At 40.9% G+C, this 20,512-nt stretch overlaps 2 protein-coding genes across 2 annotated transcripts in view; one reads left to right on the top strand and one right to left on the bottom strand.

Annotated features, from left to right (window-relative positions):
* PLCG2 (phospholipase C gamma 2) overlaps positions 1-12,640 on the top strand; it is a 96,493-nt gene extending 83,853 nt beyond the window's left edge. The window contains 10 exon segments of the mRNA XM_032230806.1: positions 852-1,038; positions 1,040-1,059; positions 2,637-2,782; positions 4,525-4,639; positions 5,691-5,855; positions 7,727-7,789; positions 7,792-7,814; positions 9,793-9,971; positions 11,233-11,317; positions 12,447-12,640. Of these exon segments, the coding sequence (XP_032086697.1) occupies positions 852-1,038; positions 1,040-1,059; positions 2,637-2,782; positions 4,525-4,639; positions 5,691-5,855; positions 7,727-7,789; positions 7,792-7,814; positions 9,793-9,971; positions 11,233-11,275 (941 nt within the window). The 3' untranslated portion in view covers positions 11,276-11,317; positions 12,447-12,640.
* Positions 12,641-14,083: 1,443 nt separating this feature from the next.
* SLC12A4 (solute carrier family 12 member 4) overlaps positions 14,084-20,512 on the bottom strand; it is a 63,304-nt gene continuing 56,875 nt past the window's right edge. Inside the window, 4 exon segments of the mRNA XM_032230554.1 lie at positions 14,084-15,201; positions 15,204-15,212; positions 18,296-18,429; positions 20,293-20,477. Of these exon segments, the coding sequence (XP_032086445.1) occupies positions 15,122-15,201; positions 15,204-15,212; positions 18,296-18,429; positions 20,293-20,477 (408 nt within the window). The 3' untranslated portion in view covers positions 14,084-15,121.

Below are 20,512 nucleotides of genomic sequence, written 5' to 3'. Positions count from 1 at the left end.
TAACTCACATTCTTTCTCTGGAGTGAGTTGGGCTGAGAGTGATGGGCTGGCCCAAAGTCACCCACCTGGTTTTCATGCCTAAGGTGGGACTCAAACTCACAATCTCCTGTTGATTGGCCCAAAGTCACCCACTGGGCTTTCATGCCTAAATTGGGACTTGAGCTCACAGTCTCCTGGTGATTGGCCCCAAGTCACCCACCTAGCAGTTGTTGGAAGAAATATCCATCTGGGTTCAGTTCCAAGTGGGGGGAAAAGACACTGGATTCATGGACGTTTCTTGGAAAGAAGATTTTGATGGTGAACAGGATCACAAGGCTTGAGATCCTGGGCAAAAAAGAGCAGAGATGCTGAGGGTGCCTGGGTTTTATGTCCTCTGTTGGGCTTTGAATTTGAGCTTGTGTTCTGATTGGTTGTCAGACTCCCATGGGGCCATGCAGGGTAGCTTTGTAGGTTGTCTTTTGAGTCCCAGGCTTGGTTGAGCTTTGCTGGGTGATGATGTAATGAAAGGGCTTTGGGATTCCTATTAATGGCTCTGCCTGAAGGAGGTAGATCTTTGTTATGTAGAATAGACTGGCTCAGACCGTAATGGCCCATTGACAAAGGTGGTGGTGGGATGAGTTTCAGCCTCCCTTTTAGCGGGATATATTCTGCCATTTTAATATTTCCTAAAATATCTCATTTTCCTAAGAGTGGGGGGGTGCTCACTTCTTACACTTTCCTGGCTAAAGTAGCATTACTACTTACTATCCTGGCGCTTTGGCCATTAGGATAAACTGAGTCTCCTATTGCAACTCTGCAGTAAGTAACTGTATATTTATGAAATTGCTTTTTCCTGCACCTTCTTTTTGTAGATAATCCTGATTTCAAAGAAATTCGCTCTTTTGTGGAAACCAAAGCAGAAAGCATTGTCAAGCAGAAACCGTCTGATCTCCTGAAGTATAATCAGAAGGGACTGACTCGAATTTATCCCAAAGGGCAGAGAGTGGATTCCTCAAATTATGACCCTTTTCGCTTCTGGTTTTGCGGGGTGCAGATGGTGGCTTAATTTCCAGACACCAGGTAAAACAAAAAGGCAAACTTCTCATTCACTTCGCAACCTGCTAAACTGATCCCACTGAGTGTTGAGAGAGAGGGGGGAGGGAGGGAGGGAGAATGCTGAATATCTGTTAGTTTTGAAATTTTCGGAGTATAAGACGCACCTAGCTTTTGGGAGGAAAACGGGGGGGGGGGGAATCTGCCTTTGCCTCCTTGCAGCAAACAGCAAACAGCCTGTTTCAGCAGCACAGCCTGATTAGCACAAGCAGCTGATTGTTGGTTGGATCAGCCTCCTGACCATCAGCTGTTTCAGGCTGCAGGGATTGCCATAGCCTATGGCAGGGAATCGGAATGGACGGAAATGGGGCGCATGGAGGCCGAAAAGTTGCACACAGAGGCAAAAATGGGTGCGGAGGCAAAAATGCGGAGGCGCAATACTTGGCGGCCGAAACGTGAGAGGCCAAAAATGGGGTGCGGAGGTCAAAAATGGGGGGGTGCGGAGGCAGCAATAGGCATTGGCAATCCCTGCAGCCTGAAACAGCTGATGGTCGGGAGGTCGATCCAACCGACAATCAAGCTTGTGTGCTGAAGCTAAAAATGAAACAGGCTGTTTGCTGTTTGCTGCAAGGAGGCAAATTGCTGGGAGGCAGAGGCCAAAGGATGGGGCTGGTGGGTGGGTGGGGCTATATTCGGTGTATAAGATGCACCCAAATTTTCACCCTCTTTTAGGGGGAAAAGTGCATCTTATACTCTGAAAAATTCAGTAATTTGTGTTTCTATGAAATATAAGCTGTATGTTCTCTATCCAATTTTGAAGTCATTATCTTCTTAAAATGAGAAGCTGGATCAGTTTCTTTGTGGCTTCTATACAATCAGGTTTTTTGAGGACTGAACTAATTCTATGTTATACTACAGTATATAGATTTTCCCCGTATGTTCATTATCATTAAGGTTTTCTTTCCTTCAGCGTTTAATCATCGACACATACATATATGTAGTTTTTTTATTGCCACATCGCTGATGTATTTTGTTACCCATTTGTAACTAAAGAAAAAGTTCTCTAAAAATCCAAACCATACTGTTAACAGTTCCAGTAAGTGGCAAATGACGTTTGTCATATTTCACTGAAATGTAATATTTCAGGAAACAAGGAAGTGCAGATTTATCCCCAGATGCATTCAAACCTGACAGTTCTCAGTTGCCAGCATTAATAGTTTTTTATTCAGTGATTCACCTAATAATTGCAGTGATTTGCTTCAAGAGCAAAAAAAAAAATCCTAAAATCTGGCACTATTTAATGATCACCTCATTTAGAGATCAGAGCTCCAGTCCTTCTTCTTGTCACATGTTGACGACTACCTGCCTATTATAGTTCTTTCATTTCCATTGAGAAGGACGATGGCTGCATCTTCTTGGGAAGTACCCCATACTTGTTCAATTGTTTCGCATTGCTCATTTTCGTCCTAAGTTGGTGTAGAAAAGCTCCACCCCCTTTTTATTTAGGAGATTTTGTTTTCCGTCAATCCTTTCCCTTGGTCAACCCTCTAACCGTCTGACTAATGTCCTTTTTTCAACCTCCCCGTTCCAAATATTCTCCTCAGATAAATACATGCAAATGAATCAAGCGTTGTTCTCACTGAACGGTTGGACTGGCTTCGTGCTTCAGCCGGAAAGCATGAGAAATGAGGCCTATGACCCCGTGCCAAATGAATGCAAGAAGAAGCTGCAGATGATTTTGACCGTGCGGGTAAATGTTTCCCCCCCACACCATGAATGGCAGACAAGGAACACGGGGAGGGAGGGGGGTGTCCATAAGAGGTTTTCCTTTGAATTAATACTTGGCAGCCTTTGTTAGATTAGGGCTTCTGCAAATACTGCTGAAGGACTGGAGCCATTTCATGGGCTGAGGGAAGAGCTTTTGTGGTATCTGCCAACAGCCTGTGGTTTTTATGCCCAAGATAGCAACAAATTTTAGTCTTAACATGTGGGCTGGGGTCGGCAACCTTAAACACCCAAAGAGCCAAAAAGGTCCTAACCGGAAGCCCCCCCTTTCAATTCTGGAGCCAACCGCAAGTCCGGTTTCCCCACCATAGAGTCTCCTCCTAGCACGGTGTCCTTTTTCTTCTACCTGTCCTAAATGAAAGCCCTATCAATTGTGGAGCTGACCGGAAAACCCGCCCCTTGCCATGCCCTGCTTCCCCCCCCCCCAACTGGAAGCTCCTTTCCAAATTGTGGTGCCGACTGGACAGGGAGCCACAGCAGAGGGATGAAAGAACCACATGCAGCTTCAGAGCCGGGTTGCTGACCTCTGATGTGGGCAAACAAATTATGAATTACTGTACTTATTGGGCCTCTGTCATCAAAGCACCACACTTTCCAAGGATCTGCTCAAATGTCAGCCATCAAGTTGATTGTCACCTTTCTAGTTATATGTTTGCTGAACCAAAATTGGCTTTTTGTAAAATCATCCTCATTAGATTCTGCGATTGTTCTGACTACTATGGCATACTTTGCCATAAGCAAGTTTCCTTGCTTAGATTTCTTGAATAATTTTTCTTAGAAGAGAACATTTGCAGCTCAGATTTGAACTGTGGGGTCCCTGATGCTCTCTGAGCTTGTGGTTTTCTTGCAGATGTTTCATTACCCAACTCGGTAATATCATCAGTGCTAGAAGCAGAGGTGGTATTCAGCAGGTTCTGAGCAGTTTTGGAGAACCGGTAGCGGAAATTTTGAGTGGTTCGGAGAACCGGTAAATGCCACCTCTGACTGGGCCTACCACCATCTATTCTCTGCCTCCCGAGTCCCAGTGGATCGGGAGGGAATGGGGATTTTGCAGTATCCTTCCCCTGCCACGCCCACCAAGCCATGCCCACCAGCCATGAACACCAAGCCACACCCACAGAACCAATAGTAAAAAAATTGAATCACACCATTGGTTAGAAGGTAGTCAAGTTTGCTTTTATTTTATATATCAGTGGCTTTCCCTGTCACTATTGGTGGGGTTGTTTTCTTCTTGGTAGTTTCTTGATTAGGCTGTTGCTTATTGTTTCTGATTGTATGTCTGACTTGATTGGGGTAAACCAAGGAAACCTCACTTTCTTCTAGCACTGATGATGTTACCTAGTTTGGTAATGAAACATCTGCAAGAAAACCACCAAGCTCAGAGATCACCAAGGACCCCACAGTTTTTATCCTGCCTTTTATAGGGTAGTAGTAGTATAACCTCTATTATTCAAATGCTTGGTGTGATTATAAATTTAAATTATTACAAAATCTGGTTTTGACAAAGCCCAAGCAGCTTCAGCGCTTAGCTAAACTGGAATCAATGGATGTGATTGAATCTTTGCTGTTGAGCTAGTTGTGCCTTAGGTAATTGGAGGAAGAAGCTGTTAAATTATTATCTGGTTTGAGTAGCAGCTTCTGGATAGGTGCACCAGTAATTCAGTATGATTTGGAATAATTTGAATATTGTCTGCTGCCTTGAAACAGGTCATTGCTGCCCGACATCTTCCCAAGACTGGCAGAAGCATTGCACGCCCATTTGTAGAGGTGGAGATCTGTGGGGCTGAATATGACAACAACAAGTTCAAGACAACTGTTGTGAGTAAGTACTGTTTGCTGCTCTTTAAAAGTTGGACTGCACTGTGGAAGAGGGTAGAGGCGGAAGGAATATCTAGTTTGAACATCCAAGAAGCAAACATAGACAGAGACGAAGATCTAAGAGGGGAACGTGGAAGGCAAGTCAAAAAAAGGATAGCAATTAAAGTAGTGTAGTGGGTAAGAGACGATGGATAGATGATTTTTTAAAATCATTTTGATTTGCTTTCCCTTCTCCCTCTCTTTCTATTAAAGCATAGCAATTAAAAGTATTGAAGCGGGCAAGAGACGATGGATGATTTATTTTCTTTTTGTGTTATCAACTAGTTATTTATAAAATAAGAAAGGTGGGTTATAAATAAATGAAATAAATAACTAACAAACATTCGGCTGGTAGGATCCGAGAGTCTCTTTTTGCTGTGGTCCCCGCCCTTTGGAATATTCTTCCGCTGGTGGTGAAGTGTGTCCCCCACACTCCTGGCAATGTGGAAGAGCTTGAAAACTCAGCTTTTGTGGGTGGGGGTGCCATGTTGACTCACGGGGTAGAGAAGATCCCTACCCTCACATCACCCATCATCTTTGTTTTATCTTTCCATTTAATTCTCCTAATTCTAATTGATGTAAGAGAAGGAGTCGCGCAGAACATGGAGGTGGTGTTCAAAAAGGGATCAACCTAGAATCTGTGAAGATTGGTATATAAGTGCTTTTACCCTTCCTTCCTTTCCTTCCTTCCCCCTCCCTCCCTCCCTCCCTCCCAGTGGTTAGAATGCAGTATTTCAGGCTAACTCTGTCCACAGCCAGCAGTTCAATCCTGACCAGCTCAAGGTTGACTCAGCCTTCCAGCCTTTTGAAGTTGGTAAAACGAGGAGCCAGATTGTTGGGGGCAATAGGCTGACTCAGTAAATCGCTTAGAGGGCTGTGAAGCGATATACTGTAAGTCTTAAGTGCTAGTGCCAGTGCTGGAATAAATGGCTGAACCACAGTGCTTGATTTGGTATTCAGATTTTCAAGCCAGTGTGTGGACTCAAGGATATAACACAACATACATTTTCTTACAGATGACAATGGCCTTAATCCAGTTTGGGTACTCCAGGAGCAAGTGAAATTTGAAATTTATGACCCCAGCATAGCATTTCTACGCTTTGTGGTCTACGAAGAAGACATGTTCAGCGACCCCAACTTCTTGGCACACGCGACTTTTCCAATCAAAGGAGTCAGATCAGGTGGATATCAAATACAACCAGATCAAACATGGAATTTTGAATACAGGTAGTCCTCGACTTACAACCTTTCATTTAGTGACCATTTGCGTTTACGACGGAACAAAGCGACTTATGACCAGTTGTCACGCCGTTCCAGTATCCCCATGGTCACGTGATCAAAATTCAGATGCTTAGCCACAACCGCCTCCTATTTATGACGGTTGCAGTGTCCCCGGTGTCGTCTGATCCCCCTTTTGCGACCTTCTGACAAGTTAATGGGGAAGCTGGAGTCACACTACAGCCATGTTACTAATTTCACGGAGGCAAGACAGGTTGCGAAGTGGGGTGAGACTCACTTAACAACCGTCTCACTTAGCAACAGAATTTTTTGGGGTCCATTGTGGCCCCATGTTGAAGGCTACCTGTATTATATTCATGTTCAGATTTCTATAACATGTCTGACTGAGGCTGAAAGAGAGAGAGCTTGCTATCTTAGCTCAGTTGCTTGGGCTGAAAGTGAGAATAGAATTGCATGGCAATCTTCGCTCTGCAAGTTTTAACAGTGACATCTCAAACACTTTCTCAGCTCTTTTTTTTTTTACCTATGGAGAGTAAAGCACTCTCATAACACTATTTCCTTTTCAGTTTATCAGGATGTGAGTCTTAAGTACGAACTTGATTGTTCTTGCTTGAGAGGTTTAAATACAACCAGGTTTTGTTATTGCATTGGCCAGCTAATTGAGGATTTTTTGTGGGAGGACGGGTGGGAGTGGGGGCTATACCACATCTAGGGCTCAGTGGCTAAGACACTGAGCTTGTTGATCAAAAAGGTCGGCAGTTCAGCGGTTCGAATCCCTAATGCCGCGTAGCGGAGTGAGCTCGCATGACTTGTTCAAGTTTCCACCAACCTAGCAGTTCGAAAGCATGCAAAAATGCAAGTAGAAAAATAGGAACCACCTTTGGTGGGAAGGGAACAGCGTTCTGGACACCTTTGGCATTTAGTAATGCCAGCCACATGACCACAGAGATGTCTTCGGACAGCGCTGTCTCTTCGGCTTTGAAACGGAGATGAGCATCATCCCTTAGAGTCAGGAACGACTAGCACATCTGTGCGAGGGGAACCTTTACCTTTATACCACATTTAGGGGCCTAGAAGCTAAAACATACGAAGAACGACGCAGGAACTAGTATGTCTAGTTTACAACAAAGATGATTAAGGGACTAGAGGCTAAAACGTATGAAGAAGGTTGCTGGAACCTACTTTAATGAAAGAAGGACCATGATAGCAGTGCTCCAATATCTCAGGGGCTGCAAAAAAGGAGGAGTCAAACTATTCTCCAAAGCACTTGAAGGCAGGACAAGAAGCAATGGATGAAAACTAATCAAAGAGAGAAGATGCAACTTAGGACTAAGGACACATTTCCTGATAGTGAGAACAATCAGTGGAACAAATTGCCTTTGGAAATTGTGGGTGCCACAACACTGAAGGCTTTTAAGAGACAAGACAGCCATTTCAGTAATAGTTTAGGTCTACGAGAACATGGGGGTTGGATTACATGAATCTCCACGGTCCCTTCCAACTTTGTTGCTGTTACATCTGAACTTTCCTCCTGCTAAAAAATAGATAAAATTGTCTGGATAGCTTCTATTCTCTTTTGCTTTTGACCTCTTGCAGAAGTGCAGATCTCTTGTGGCTGCTTGTGGTTTTTTCCAGCTCTGGGGCATGGGATTGTCTTGCGATCCTTCACGATGCCTTCTCTTTCCTGCTGCTTCCTAGTAAACTCTGTCCTTTCAAGATAAGAACAGGTGAGCCTCAGTCTGTCCCCTCAGGTGTGCAAGTCCGAGACTGCCTGGAAGTGTCCATTAAAAGGCTTTTAATCCCGCCCTTTTAGGTTATCGGTCAGTCCCCCTCAAAAACGGATACAGCGAAGACATAGAGTTGGCTTCTCTTCTAATATATGTGAAATGCAGCAGATCTTGGTAAGTGGATATCTAATTCCACCTGTCAGTAGCTGGTAAAATCCAAGGGAAATAACATTTTGGTGAAGTATTGGTGCGTTTGCCACCTTGAATCTCTCTCTCTATAAAAATGGCTCTGTGTGTGTGTGGTGTGTGTGTGGTGGTTGTGTGTGTGTTCCAGCATAACTCTGGAACGACTCTAGCAATTTCAACCAAACTTGGTATACAGATGACTGGAAAAAATACTGTGAGGGTAAGACAACCCTAACACCGCTCGGTGTGTGCTCTGTTAACATACAGCCTGTTGTGCCTTAAAATGGCTTCTACTGTATTGCCAGAAAATGGCTTCTACTGTACAGCTCAGTGGAGTTGCCATGGTAACAGCTTCACAGTGCTCCACAAGGGGGCTCCCTCTGGTAAGGGGGAAAATCCAACATTAGAAATTACGTTTGCTCTGGACATTTTCTCCCTATAAATAAATATCTGGGCAATGCCGGGTTATCAACTAGTTATTTATAAAAATTAAGAAAGGTGGGTTATAAATAAATGAAATAAATAAAAGTGGTGTTCAAAGGGAGGGTCAGCCTATAATCCCTACAAGACACAAACGAACAAAGCTCCCTTTAAATCCATGGATGGACCCTTATCTAACTCGAAGCAAGTGCTAAATGTTTGTTTGAGAAGATTCCTGCGCATAGGCTGTTTAGCAATAAATCGGTATGATTGCACCTTCATGTGTGACCTGGTCTTTCACGTTTGGCAACTGCCCAGGGTGAATGAATGAATGAAGAATGAATGAATGAATGAATGAATGGGTGGGTGGATGGATAAACAAACAAGCAAGCAAACACATTGAGCTAAAGATGCTTTTTCAAGAGGCAACTGGATTTTCTGGGTTTTTTTTTTTTGAAGACGTTTCGCTTCTCATCCAAGAATCTTCTTCAGCTCTAGCTGGATGGTGGGGAATGGAAGGATTGATACACCTTGCAGACAAAGCTGGTCCTCTGCATCCTTTTAGCGAGTTGTTAAGGCCACCTTCAGGTTTATCTGTGTCGCCAGGGTTACCCAAGTAGTGCAAATGGGCGTGGTGTCTTCTTGGAACTGCCGAAAGGACTGCGTTGTAGATTGGAGATAGTTGATGTCACATTTCTCACCCTCTCTTGAGGGGGGGGGGCGTTCAATTTTCACCTAGATGGCTTCTTTGACCCCCCTTTCAATCCAGCAGTCCTCTCTGACCAAAATGTGGACTTTGCTGTCTTCAAAAGAGTGACTTTTGTCTTTCAAATTCAGATGGACTGCTGAATTGTCTCCAGATGGGTTTGTTCTCCTATGCTGTGCCATGCGGTTTATGAAGTAGTTGTCCTTTGGGACAACCATGACTTGAGTGACTGAGAATCTCCATAGACATAAATAGATTGAACCTTACAATTCGTTCGCTCAGTCGTTGGATTAGTTTCAGGAGTGTGAAGATCTGTCCATGAATCTCAAAGACTCTGTGCCCAATCTTTCCTTGCACAGCACCTCATTTGGAAAATATTGACATGGCAGCTTTCCAAGATAAATAAGGTCTGTGGTCATAAATATCCTTTGAAAGACTGTTTGCCAGGCCTTGGCTGAATGTGAATGAGAGGAATTTACGTTTGTTTAATAAGAGGGGTTTTGTCAGGCCCAGGACTCTGCCTCGTGCTTTTTGAGGAAGCCTAGGTCAGAACATTGCTTGAGCAGCAGATCCTATAACAGCAAAGCTATAAAAGAACATAAAAAGAACTATAAGTGTGTTCATGTTGATTTGTTTTAAAATAAAAAGTTCCTGCCTTTCCAGGAGTGACTCAATCCAGCCAATGTCCGGTATGACTTAATAGCAAAAATTGAGATGACTGAAATTTGCATCCGCACAATTCTTAAACCGCCTCTGGCTTCGTCCATCAAATCTTGATTTTTGCTTCCCTGTCAGTTGTGTTCTAATGTTGCCTACACTCTTTCTTTTTCTCCTCTAAAGGAAAGCGAGGAAGATCTGTATTCCTCCTTTCGGCAGCTGCGTCAACGGCAAGCAGAACTGAACAATCAGTTGTACGACACCCGGCGAAACGCCCGGGGTACCAGTCGGGATGCTTTGCTGAGAGAGTTCAGCGCAAACGAGGGGCAACTGCAGCTCTATCAGGAAACCTGCAACAAGAGGTATGTGCCAGGCCCAAGGAACCAAGAACGACACCAGAAGTTACTTCACAGTAGTTTGTTTATTGTTGCTTGCCTATAGACAAAATCTTGCCAGACTAAAGCCCAAATCTCCATAATCTTTGGATATACCATGTGAAAGGTTAGGGAGCGTCCTCCCTGGTTCTCTTCCTGCATGCCAGGTATTCAGATCGACATGTCTCTTTCTTAAAATGATCCTCTCCGTCCTGCAACTCTGTTTCACATCTGATCACTGTATGTTGGGAACCACAGCGACGATTGAGGGATCCTCAAAGAACTTGATTAAGTAACTGAAAGAAGTGGGAATAGAATTGAATCCAAAATGACTATCCGTACTGGAAGTCAACTAGATAACAAATTCTGTAAGTCTATCCTTAGGAGAACACTCAATTCAAAGTCACTATTTTCAGAAAGCCAGAAAATGCCATGCTTTATTTGCAGCTTTGTATTCTGCTACTAGTTTGGTGGTTCGAATTCCTAGCGTCGCGTAACGGAGTGAGCTCCCATTACTTGTCCCAGCTTCTGCCAACCTAGCAGTTTGAAAGCACGTAAAAATGCAAGTAGAAAAATAGGAAGCGCCTTTGGTGGGAAGGTAACAGCACTTTGGCCAGCCACATGACCACGGAGACGTCTTCGGACAGCGCTGGTTCTTCAGCTTTGAAACAGAGATGAGCACCGCACCGCAGAGTCGAGAACGACTAGCGCATACAGTATGTGCAAGGAGAACATTTAGCTTTACCTTATTCTACTGCACTCCATATTGAGATGCTTATTAAAGACAGGAGTAAGCATTTAAATAAAAAGATTATAAAACCAATCAGGCACCTTGGAATCAGTCCAGGTCATCGTTGATGAATGACTCAAATGATGTGGTTTCTCCCACCAGCATTGGTTAGATGGTCCTGTGAGCTTATTTTGGTTGTCTGAACTGCCTTTGGTACAATAAGCTTGTTATATTGCAGTTGTTATTTGCTGTTTTTGGTGTTGTTTAAATTGCGTGCACTAGCTTGAGTTGCTTGTCAAGTGGCTCATTATATAAAATGAATACATACGTAGAATAGCTTGAAACTTCCGAAGTGTACAGTGGCACCTGCAAATTTATCTCCTACCAATTTATTACTCCATTTCTACTTTGAATTATTTGCATTTAAGTAGTTTTAAGAAATCACCGTGCTAAGGAAGAAGAGAGCCCATGCATGTTATGTTGCTTTTCTGATTTCTTTTCCCCTCTGCTTTCTTTCAGAATGAGAGAGAAACGAGTTAGCAACAGCAAATTCTATTCTTAGAAATCGGAGTTTCCTTTGACGGGTTATACCTAAAAGTGCCTGGTAAGAGCCCCTAACTTGCCCTGAAAATATTGCTTAGATTAGAAGCTCTGTGTCTTGGAAGATGTCAAAAAGCAATTTCCTAACAGATTTTTCCATTTGCAGTGAGAAGAGGTTCTAGCTTTATTATCTTATGTTCCAAACAAAACATGTATATAGAGTGGGTAGATTAAAAAATATCAGCCTTGGAGGACTTCTAGTCCAACCCTCTGGTCAAGCAGGAGACCATTCTAGCTGTCCATTCTCTTCTTTAAAATCTCCGGTGAGATTTTTCTCACAGAGAGGAAACTTCTAAATTTTAGGTTTGACCTCTCCTTCATTAGTTTCCACCCATTACTTCTTGTTCTGCCTTCAAATGCTTTGGAGACTAAGTTAGATATATAGATTTTTATATTGCACTAAACACTATTTTATCTTTTTTAAAAATTCATTAGTGGTCCGTGGGATTTAAAGTTATGAATTTAATGGTCCCTGAGGTTCTAAAGGTTGGTAGCCCTTGATCTAGTCCAACACCCCCCACTCAAGCAGACCCTACACCGTTTTTGACAGATGGCAGTCCAGTCTCTTCTTGAAAGCTTCCAGTGATGAAGCTCCCACAACCTCTGAAAATCTGAAGTTGAGCCTTTTCCTCTCTGTGTCAGCCACTCACATATTGGAAGACTGCCTATTGTCTGCCACCCCCTATTCTCTTTGTTAGTCTAGACCAGTGTTTCTCAACCTTGGAGACTTGGAGCTGGCTGGGGAATTCTGGGAGTTGAAGTCCATAGGACTTCAAGTCTCCAAGGTTGAGAAACACTGGTCTAGACATACCCAGTTCCTGCAACTGTTCATTGTACTGTGTTTTAGCCTCTGGCTTCCTAATCTTAATTCCTTATTTTAGTTGCTTTTCTGTGCGCTAATTCTCAAATCTCAGCACTTTTTTTTATTTTTTGCATCATGGTGACCAAAATTGGAGGCAGTATTCCAAATATGTCAAATCAGTAAACTCGAACACTGCATATCCACGACGGGGTCCAAACTTCCTTTTTAAAACAAACACGAACCCTAAACATAAACTTTTAAAAACATAACATATATTTTTTCCCCAAACCTAAAGAAACTCAGCATTATCCTTTTCTTGTGCCTTTGCTAGGTGACACTGTATCGCTTGCCTGACGTTTTCTGGGACAGAAGGCATCCACAAAGTGCCTCAACCGGATTAAACGTTTTTGAAATGACATCCTGAAGAGAAAAAGAGCTTAAACCTACCTGTGCTGGATTATGGACCATTCCTGATTATTCCTATGCAAGATCTAGGAAAACAAAATGTCAGAAAAAAAAAAAAAACAAGCAACTTTTTGTGTGTGCATGTTTTTTTTTTGTTTTTTTTTTAAAGTTGTAAAATCCGTTTCGGAGTTACGAGGCTGGAACGTTATTTATTTTAAATGTATGTGTACGTCAAAAGGAATGAGTGTATGTATAAGGCTGAATGGCACTAAATTTACAGAGATTTGTACAATTTTCGGGGATTAAAACATGTAAACCATAAATGTATATATTTTGACTTGGGTGACTTTGTAAAATGGCTATTTTTTGGCAGGTTTGAAGGCCTTGGTACATATTAAAATGATTATCTCATTTTATTATTGAATTCACTTTTTCTTCCAGTTTCGACTAGATAGATGATAGATAGATCAATAGATCAATCGATAGATTAGATAGAGACAGACAGACATAGATAGAAATATAGATAGATAGATTAGATAGATAATAGTGACAGACTAGATAGATATAGACAGAGGCAAGAGACTAGATAGATAGATAGATAGATAGATAGATAGATAGATGATAGATAGAGAGATAGATAGATATAGATAGATAGATGATAGATAACCTGTACATCATATACGTGTGTGTGTGTGGTGTGTGTGTGTTGTATTTGTGCTGATAAATAAATAAAGGGAGACTAGTATAGATCTATTTCAAGCTATTTAGCTCTCATCAGCTAGCCATACCCTTACTGGGATTTGAACCTGTGCTGTATATATTAGGCAGTTGTGTTAACCACTAAGCCACAAGGGTCTCCTCCTTTATCAGCTGAGCCAGGGAAATAGGTATGTATATAGTGACACAACAATAAATAAAGGGAGACTAGTATAGATATTTATTTATCAGCACAAATACAACACAAATGTAACAAAGGCAACAGTAAAAATATTGGCTTTCTGTCTGGATGGTCTCTTGTGATGAGCCGATAGACAGAGAAAGAAAGCAGTATGCCTCCTCCCATATTTGGGCATACCAGGGGTTGTGACACTATATGTATGTATGTATTATGTGTGTGTGTGTGTGTGTGTGTGTGTGTATATATATATATATATATATATCACTATATATACTATAGCACTATACACACACACACAAACAAAATAAAATTTCTTAATAATAAAACCAACCAGAAAGATTGAATAGCTTATCAGCTATCCCCAACTTTGTGGTCCAAAAATGTTTTTGAATACAGTCCTCATGTCTTCTAGCCAAAAGACAAGGATAATGGAAGTTACACAACAGTTTAGTGATGGGACGAGCCTTTGAGAAAAGCAAACTTGGCTCAATGATCTCCATTTCGACAGACATCCCAGTTTGTCCTACAGCTTTTATCCAATGGGCTGTAGGTTCTTCTAGAGTAGGAGTCAGACTGTTTAGAGAAGAGGTTTAAATTATTATGGCAGAAATACTTACCTTCATCATGATAAACAGTTCCATTCACTTCAGGTCATCCAATACAGATTCAAAAGTATGCAACGTTTTATTGGAAAAAGAGCGATACAGACTGTATCAATAAGTACAAATGAATGGATGTGAAAACTAATTTAAAAAGCTGTACGTTTCGAGTATAAAATGTCCTTTCCTTAATGTCTACACTCTTCAAACTGTATATGGTGCACTTAACATGTTTTGATAAGTGTAACCTAGTATATATTTGCCTGCAGTTTGGAAGAGAACAAAGCTAGCAGTAAACCTTTAAAAAATACCCCTTAAGAAAAACCTCTAAGCCGACAGTTGCAAATGTTGCCAGCAGGGTCTCTTTGTGCGCGACCTTAACAAATTATTCTAGGTGATCTTTTATTGCCATGGATTCTAATCAATAAATAGAGAGAAAAATAATAAATAGGTCATAGAGAGTCTATTTCAATCCGAGACCCCCAGTTTTGAATGTAACACTGCAAGAAACCGTTGTGTTATAATTTAAAACCGATGAAAGTATAAATTCTTTATCCAACACTGAAATTGTGGCTGTCGTGGGTTTACAAAAACTACACACATAACACATTTTAAAAACAATGCAGGGTTATTTTCAGGTAGAAAACTGAGCAGAAAAAACCGCACCTAGCAGTCCTATTAAAGTCCCCGTAAAATCCTAACGGAGAAATTGGTTTGTTCTAAATCCTGTTACCTAATAACCAAATCCAGTCCTCCTTTAGCACAAGGTACACAACATTAAAAAATTTTGTACTTGGTTTTTTGAAAAAAAAATAATAATACAAAAACCTCCTGCCTTGAAACTGCACACAAATCTGTCGGAATAGAAAAGCAGAAGCCAACCGGCACCCCAGCCTCTGTGATTAAATGTGTGTCCCTGGCAGAGATATTCAGATACATGGCAAATGGAAAAATTCACTGGAATTTGCGTTCACATCTGTAGTGTATTGGGGCACACGTGTGAAAACCGAGGAACAGAAAGCAAGAGGAGTCAAAGTCTTCTCCATCTGGAACGTCCTTTCTCGTGAAGCAGGTAAAATAGTAGCTAGAGAGGATCTTTTTGGATCAGGAATAAATAGTAATGACTTCTCGGCCACCTCCTCGAACAAGCAAGACTCGCTCCAGACCTTCCGTTAAAACTTCAAGAATTCCATGTCTGGATCAGAGCGTTAAGGAAAAGAAATCATCAATCTATATGTATATATAAAAATAAATGACTTTCCGTGTGTGTGTATGTTCCAGCATAACTCTGGAATGCCTCAAGCAATTTCAACTAAACTTGGTACACAGATGACTTACTCTCTGGAAAAAAATACTGTGGGGGTTAGACACCCTTAACACCCCTCGGGAGTGGGTGGTCTGTTAAGATACAACCTGTTGTGCCTTAAAATGTCCTCTACTGTACTGCCTTAAAATGTCTTCTACTGTACAGTGCTGTGGAGTTGCCAGGGTAACGGCTTCACAGTACTCCACAAGGGGCGCCCTCTGGTAAGGGGGAAAATCCAACATTAGAAATTGCAGTGACGTTCATGGGAGGAGAGTTGGGATAAATAAATACCCAGGCAGCGCAGAGTTATCAGCTAGTATCAACATAATATGGAGCTGCTATGGAATGTCAAAACGTGCGTGCCGAAAAGATATTCTGAAACTGCAATATATTGGTTAACCATTTTGTCTGAAGAGTTTCCTGCCTAAGCAGGGGGTTGAACTAGAAGACCTCCAAGGTCCCTTCCAACTCTGTTATTCTATTCTACTCTACTCTACTCTATTTTATTCTATTCTATTCTATTCTACTCTATTCTATTCGCAACATTAGCAGATATGCAGGTAGTCCTTAACTTACAACAGTTTGTTTTAATGACTGTTCAAAGTTACAACGGCAGTAAAGAAGTGATCTACGACCAGGTTTCACACTTAGACCACTACAGTATCCCTGTGGTCATGTGATCAAAATTCAGACTAATTCATATTTATGACAATTGTAGTATTCCAGGGTTGTGTAACCCTTTTGTGACCTGACAAGCAAAATCAATGGGGAAGCCAGATTCACTTAACAACCATGTTACTAACTTGACAACTGCAGTGATTCACTTAACTGTAAAATGGGGCAAAATGCAATTAACAAATGTCTCACTTAGCAACATAACTTCTGGGCTCAATTGTGGTCATACGTTGAGGATTACCTTTATACAAGGCTCATAAAATAAGCACACGCAAAACATTCGGAAGTGCTGTGGAAGGATTTTTTTTTTGCCTTTTATGGAACTCCGTGATAATCCAGTCTGCTGGATCTCGATAATATCAAGCTTTGAAATAGTGTGATGACATACAGCTTGTTGCATTTGACACCTTGTCTTTGCAAGCTGTGAAATCAATTGTTATTAAACTGCTCGACAGATCTGAATACTAGCTGAAGAAACCAACATTTCACTTGGAAAGCAAGAAAGCCCCAGAATTATATATATATATATATATATATATATATATATATATATATATATATATATATATATATATATATGTGTGTGTGTGTGTGTGTGTGTGTGTGTGTGTGTGTGTGTGTTGTGTGTGTGTGTGGTGTGTGTGTTGTATTTCAGCTAATAAATAAATAAAGGGAGACTAGTATAGATCTATTTCGAGCTATTTAGCTCTCATCAGCTAGCCATACCCTTACTGAGATTAGAACCTGTGCTGTATTACATATTAGGCAGTTGTGTTAAACACTAAATCACAAGGTTCTCCTCCTTTATCAGCTGAGCCAGGGAAATAGGTATGTATTTATTTATATGGATGGTCTCTTGTGACGAGCCGATAGACAGAGAAAGGAAGCAGTATGCGTCCTCCCATATTTTCTATGTGGCTTTTGGGTCCATCCACATGTTGTTTCTTTGAACCTCAAATACATTTTTGGTTATATACCCATGCAATGAAATACTGGGGGGCGGGGGGGAACCTTAGTGCAACATAAATTGAACTGCAATTAAAATTTACTGCAGGGCAGTTTTATATTGAAGGGATACTTTCCTGGAGCAGCTTTTAAGTGTGTAAATCAGATTGTAAGAGATAAATAACAATTACAAGGAAAAGTTGCACCAACCTGAATTATGGTCCATTATTAATGAATCGTTTTTCTTAGAAAGTGTACAGTAGCGGCCAAAATTGTGGAAACCTTTTGGGAAAAGTGTACAGTGTTTTTGAGGTTTGATGGTTTACAACACCACTTTTTTTTGGAGTAGTACCATAAAATTATCTATCAATGGAAAGAAAATCTAATCAAGAATGTAATGCAATAACTTTTATGAAGGATTTGCTGTTAGAATAGCAGTTATAAGAAGAAAAGTGAAATACATAGAAAAATGAGATATACAAAAAATTATCACCATAGAAAAACGAGATCTCAAAAAATTATCACCATGTCAGTTAATAGTTGGGTAACCTGATTGTCTCATTGCCAAAACAATAACACTCATGCTCATTGGCTACAATCAGATGAAAGAAAGCTACCTGATATAACGTAAGCAAGTGTGCTTCTTTTTTCTGTTATTTGGCTATAACTTTTCATAGAATACAGATAATTAAACAAACTTTGTTGCATTACATTCTTGATTAAAATATCTTTCCATTGATATATAATTTTATGGCATACTAATGAAAGTGGCGTTATTAACCATCAAACCTCCAAAATACACTTTTCCCAAAGGTTTCCACAACTTTGGCAACTATTCAGTGGTGAAATCTAAAAAAAATTGCCACCAAATTTTCATTTCTTATTTTCTCCATTGGTATATTTTGCTATAAACAGCATACATCCTCTAATTCAATTTCAGCATTTCTTTCAAATTTTTTCTACCATTAACAATATACGATCATTTCTTTATTTCTTAATTAGTTACGTAACAATAACAATCTATTACTATTCTATTAGTCTCTTTAGTCTACTAATATAACTCTTTTTCCCGGAAAAAGAGCTCATAGCTGATTCGCGCGATCCTCAAAGCTTTTTTTTTTTTTTTTACTAACGGTTCGCAGAACCAACAACAAGCCGAACCAAGCCGAACCAGGAGGATTTCACCCCTGCCACTACTGTATTTTGGGCTCTTGACGAATCCAAGAAATAGGAGTCCTATTGCTCACTAGCGAGTGGAGACCTAATGAATTTAGATGACTCCATCAGAAGGTTCTACATTCAGATGGTTCTACACATTTACATGGAATCATGGATTGCGTTGAAAAGGATACAGTTCTCATCCCCCTCTGTGTTTTTGGGTGGACCAGGCATGTTGAGAAGAACAAGTCGGGCATCGTGGGATCGATTTACAATGACTTCATTCAGCTTCACAGCGGTGTGCATCCTCCGGACATTTGACTGGTCCCTGGTGGGTTCAAAATTACAAAGAAATCAACAAAAGGAAAGTAGCTTACCCCAAGAAACATTGTTGGATCCAGTTTAATGTAGCAGCTAAAGGTGCCAGGTTAGAAACTAGGAGACTGTGATTTCTAGTCCTGCTGGGTGACTTTGGGTTGGTCACTCTAGTTTAGCTCTCGTAGAAGAAGAGATGGACAAACCATTTCTGAAAACGCTGCTACGATAACGTAAGAAACTTGTCCAGGCATTTACTGCCAAAAATCAAGACTGTTTTGAAAGCCACACACGGACTTTGTTTTGGGATGCTTCTCTGCCTGAAGTGTTATTTCTTCATCATTGTGTGTGTGTGTTCCATCCTATCAAAAAACCCCAAAAGAACTTGCTCAGGTGTCAACAGTTGTGCATTCAAAACGAAGTGCAAAAGATGATGGCAATGATAATTATAATAATGTATTCCACCCTATTTACATATGAAAATGATTCAGGAAACAGCTCTTTCCATTTCATGTGTTGGAAAGCAAAATTACTCCAATGCATACACTGCTCTTAGTTAAGGTCGTGTGTGATTGTATGCATGTATGTTTATGGACTCGATGCTGCATATGGACCAACATTAAACTTGGCCGCTGACAAAAACTGGAGCCAACCTTAATACTGCAGATTGTAAGAGATGAAGAAAAGTAAACAAGCAGGAATGATTCATAACAATCTATTCCAGAGATGGGGTGAAAACAGTCTTCACTTCCTGATTGCATGGAGTTAATTAAGAATTGCTTCAGATTTCAACTTCAGGCACTTTGGGAAGGGAAGGAAGGGGAGGGAATACAGGAGGAGGAAGAGAAGCAGGAGAGAAGGGGAAGACCATTTTAAGACTATCAGTAATTTACAGAAGGTCTCCCTCTCTTTTATACACATTCTAAACAGTGTTTTGGGAGCAATTACTGAAAAGTACAACAAAGCTATTATCCCTAGATCACAAAGCCCTAAGAATAAACATACCCTAATTGGCAAAGGCTCTTAGCTAGTAGGCACAGTGCCATCTGAAATTACTATCTCAAAGTTGGGTATTCTCTACGTCCAAGTTGACATTTAGAATTGCCCCAATCCTGTAAGCAGATTCTTGGTTCAGGATATGCCCTGTCAGAACAGAAAACACATGTTAAGGACCTGTTTCTGATCAGGGAAAGAGCCACTGATGGTTTTTCTGGGAACATGTGAGTACATATTTCAATAAATGCAGATTACACCCTCTCATCAGCTAGAATTTTGAATGGTTTGGAGAACCGGCAAATACCACTTCTGACTGGCCCCAGAGTGGGGAAGGAATGGGGATTTTGCAGTATCCTTCCCCTGCCACACCCACCAAGCAATGCCCACAGAACCAGTAGTAAAAAAAATTGAATTTCACCAATGGACTCAAGTTTTGGTTTGTAGCTCTTTTGCTACCAGGAACTTTAAGATTTGTCTAAGGAGGGAGAGAGCCTACACTTACAGTCTGCTTCCTCATCAAAAAGTTTCCCGTTTCCATTTATCAAATGGATGGTGATGTTTAATTAGACAATGCCACATCTTTGGGATGTTTTGGGAACTCTCTACCAATTTAATTAGCGGAGGAGAGCATGTATCACTACATAATTAAGGACTTTTGTTCTTGGCAGTATAGTGGTGATTTCTTTCAGCTGAACCTTTTCATCCAGGACAAAATAACAGTAATATGTTTAGATAGTATCAAGCAAAAAATAAATAAAAGCATCAGGATGAACATAGAGCCAACTCAAAGAAGATTTTCTGCAATATTAGTGATCCAAAGGATTTGGGTCAAAATAAAAACAGCAGAGTTTTCATTCCAGCAGAGATCTTGGATGCTTACGGTTTAAGACTGATAAGTTCTTTGAAGTGTTCCACCACATGATTTCCCATTTGATTCTCAAAGTCATGTTTAGCTTTTGTCCAAGTCATTTGGATCTTTTCAGGGATTGCTTCGCCTTCATCTTCCTCGTCGGAGTAAAGGCTCTCTAATCTTACGATCGAATGTCTGTCCTTCACCAGCTGAGCCTAGAAGAACAAAAGGTGGGAAATGGTTGTTCTTC

The sequence above is a fragment of the Thamnophis elegans genome, chromosome 14 (genome assembly GCF_009769535.1).
Source record: "Thamnophis elegans isolate rThaEle1 chromosome 14, rThaEle1.pri, whole genome shotgun sequence".
NCBI lineage: Eukaryota > Metazoa > Chordata > Lepidosauria > Squamata > Colubridae > Thamnophis > Thamnophis elegans.
The sequence above is the reverse complement of the archived record's forward strand: the minus strand, read 5'-3'. Positions and strand labels throughout refer to the sequence as shown.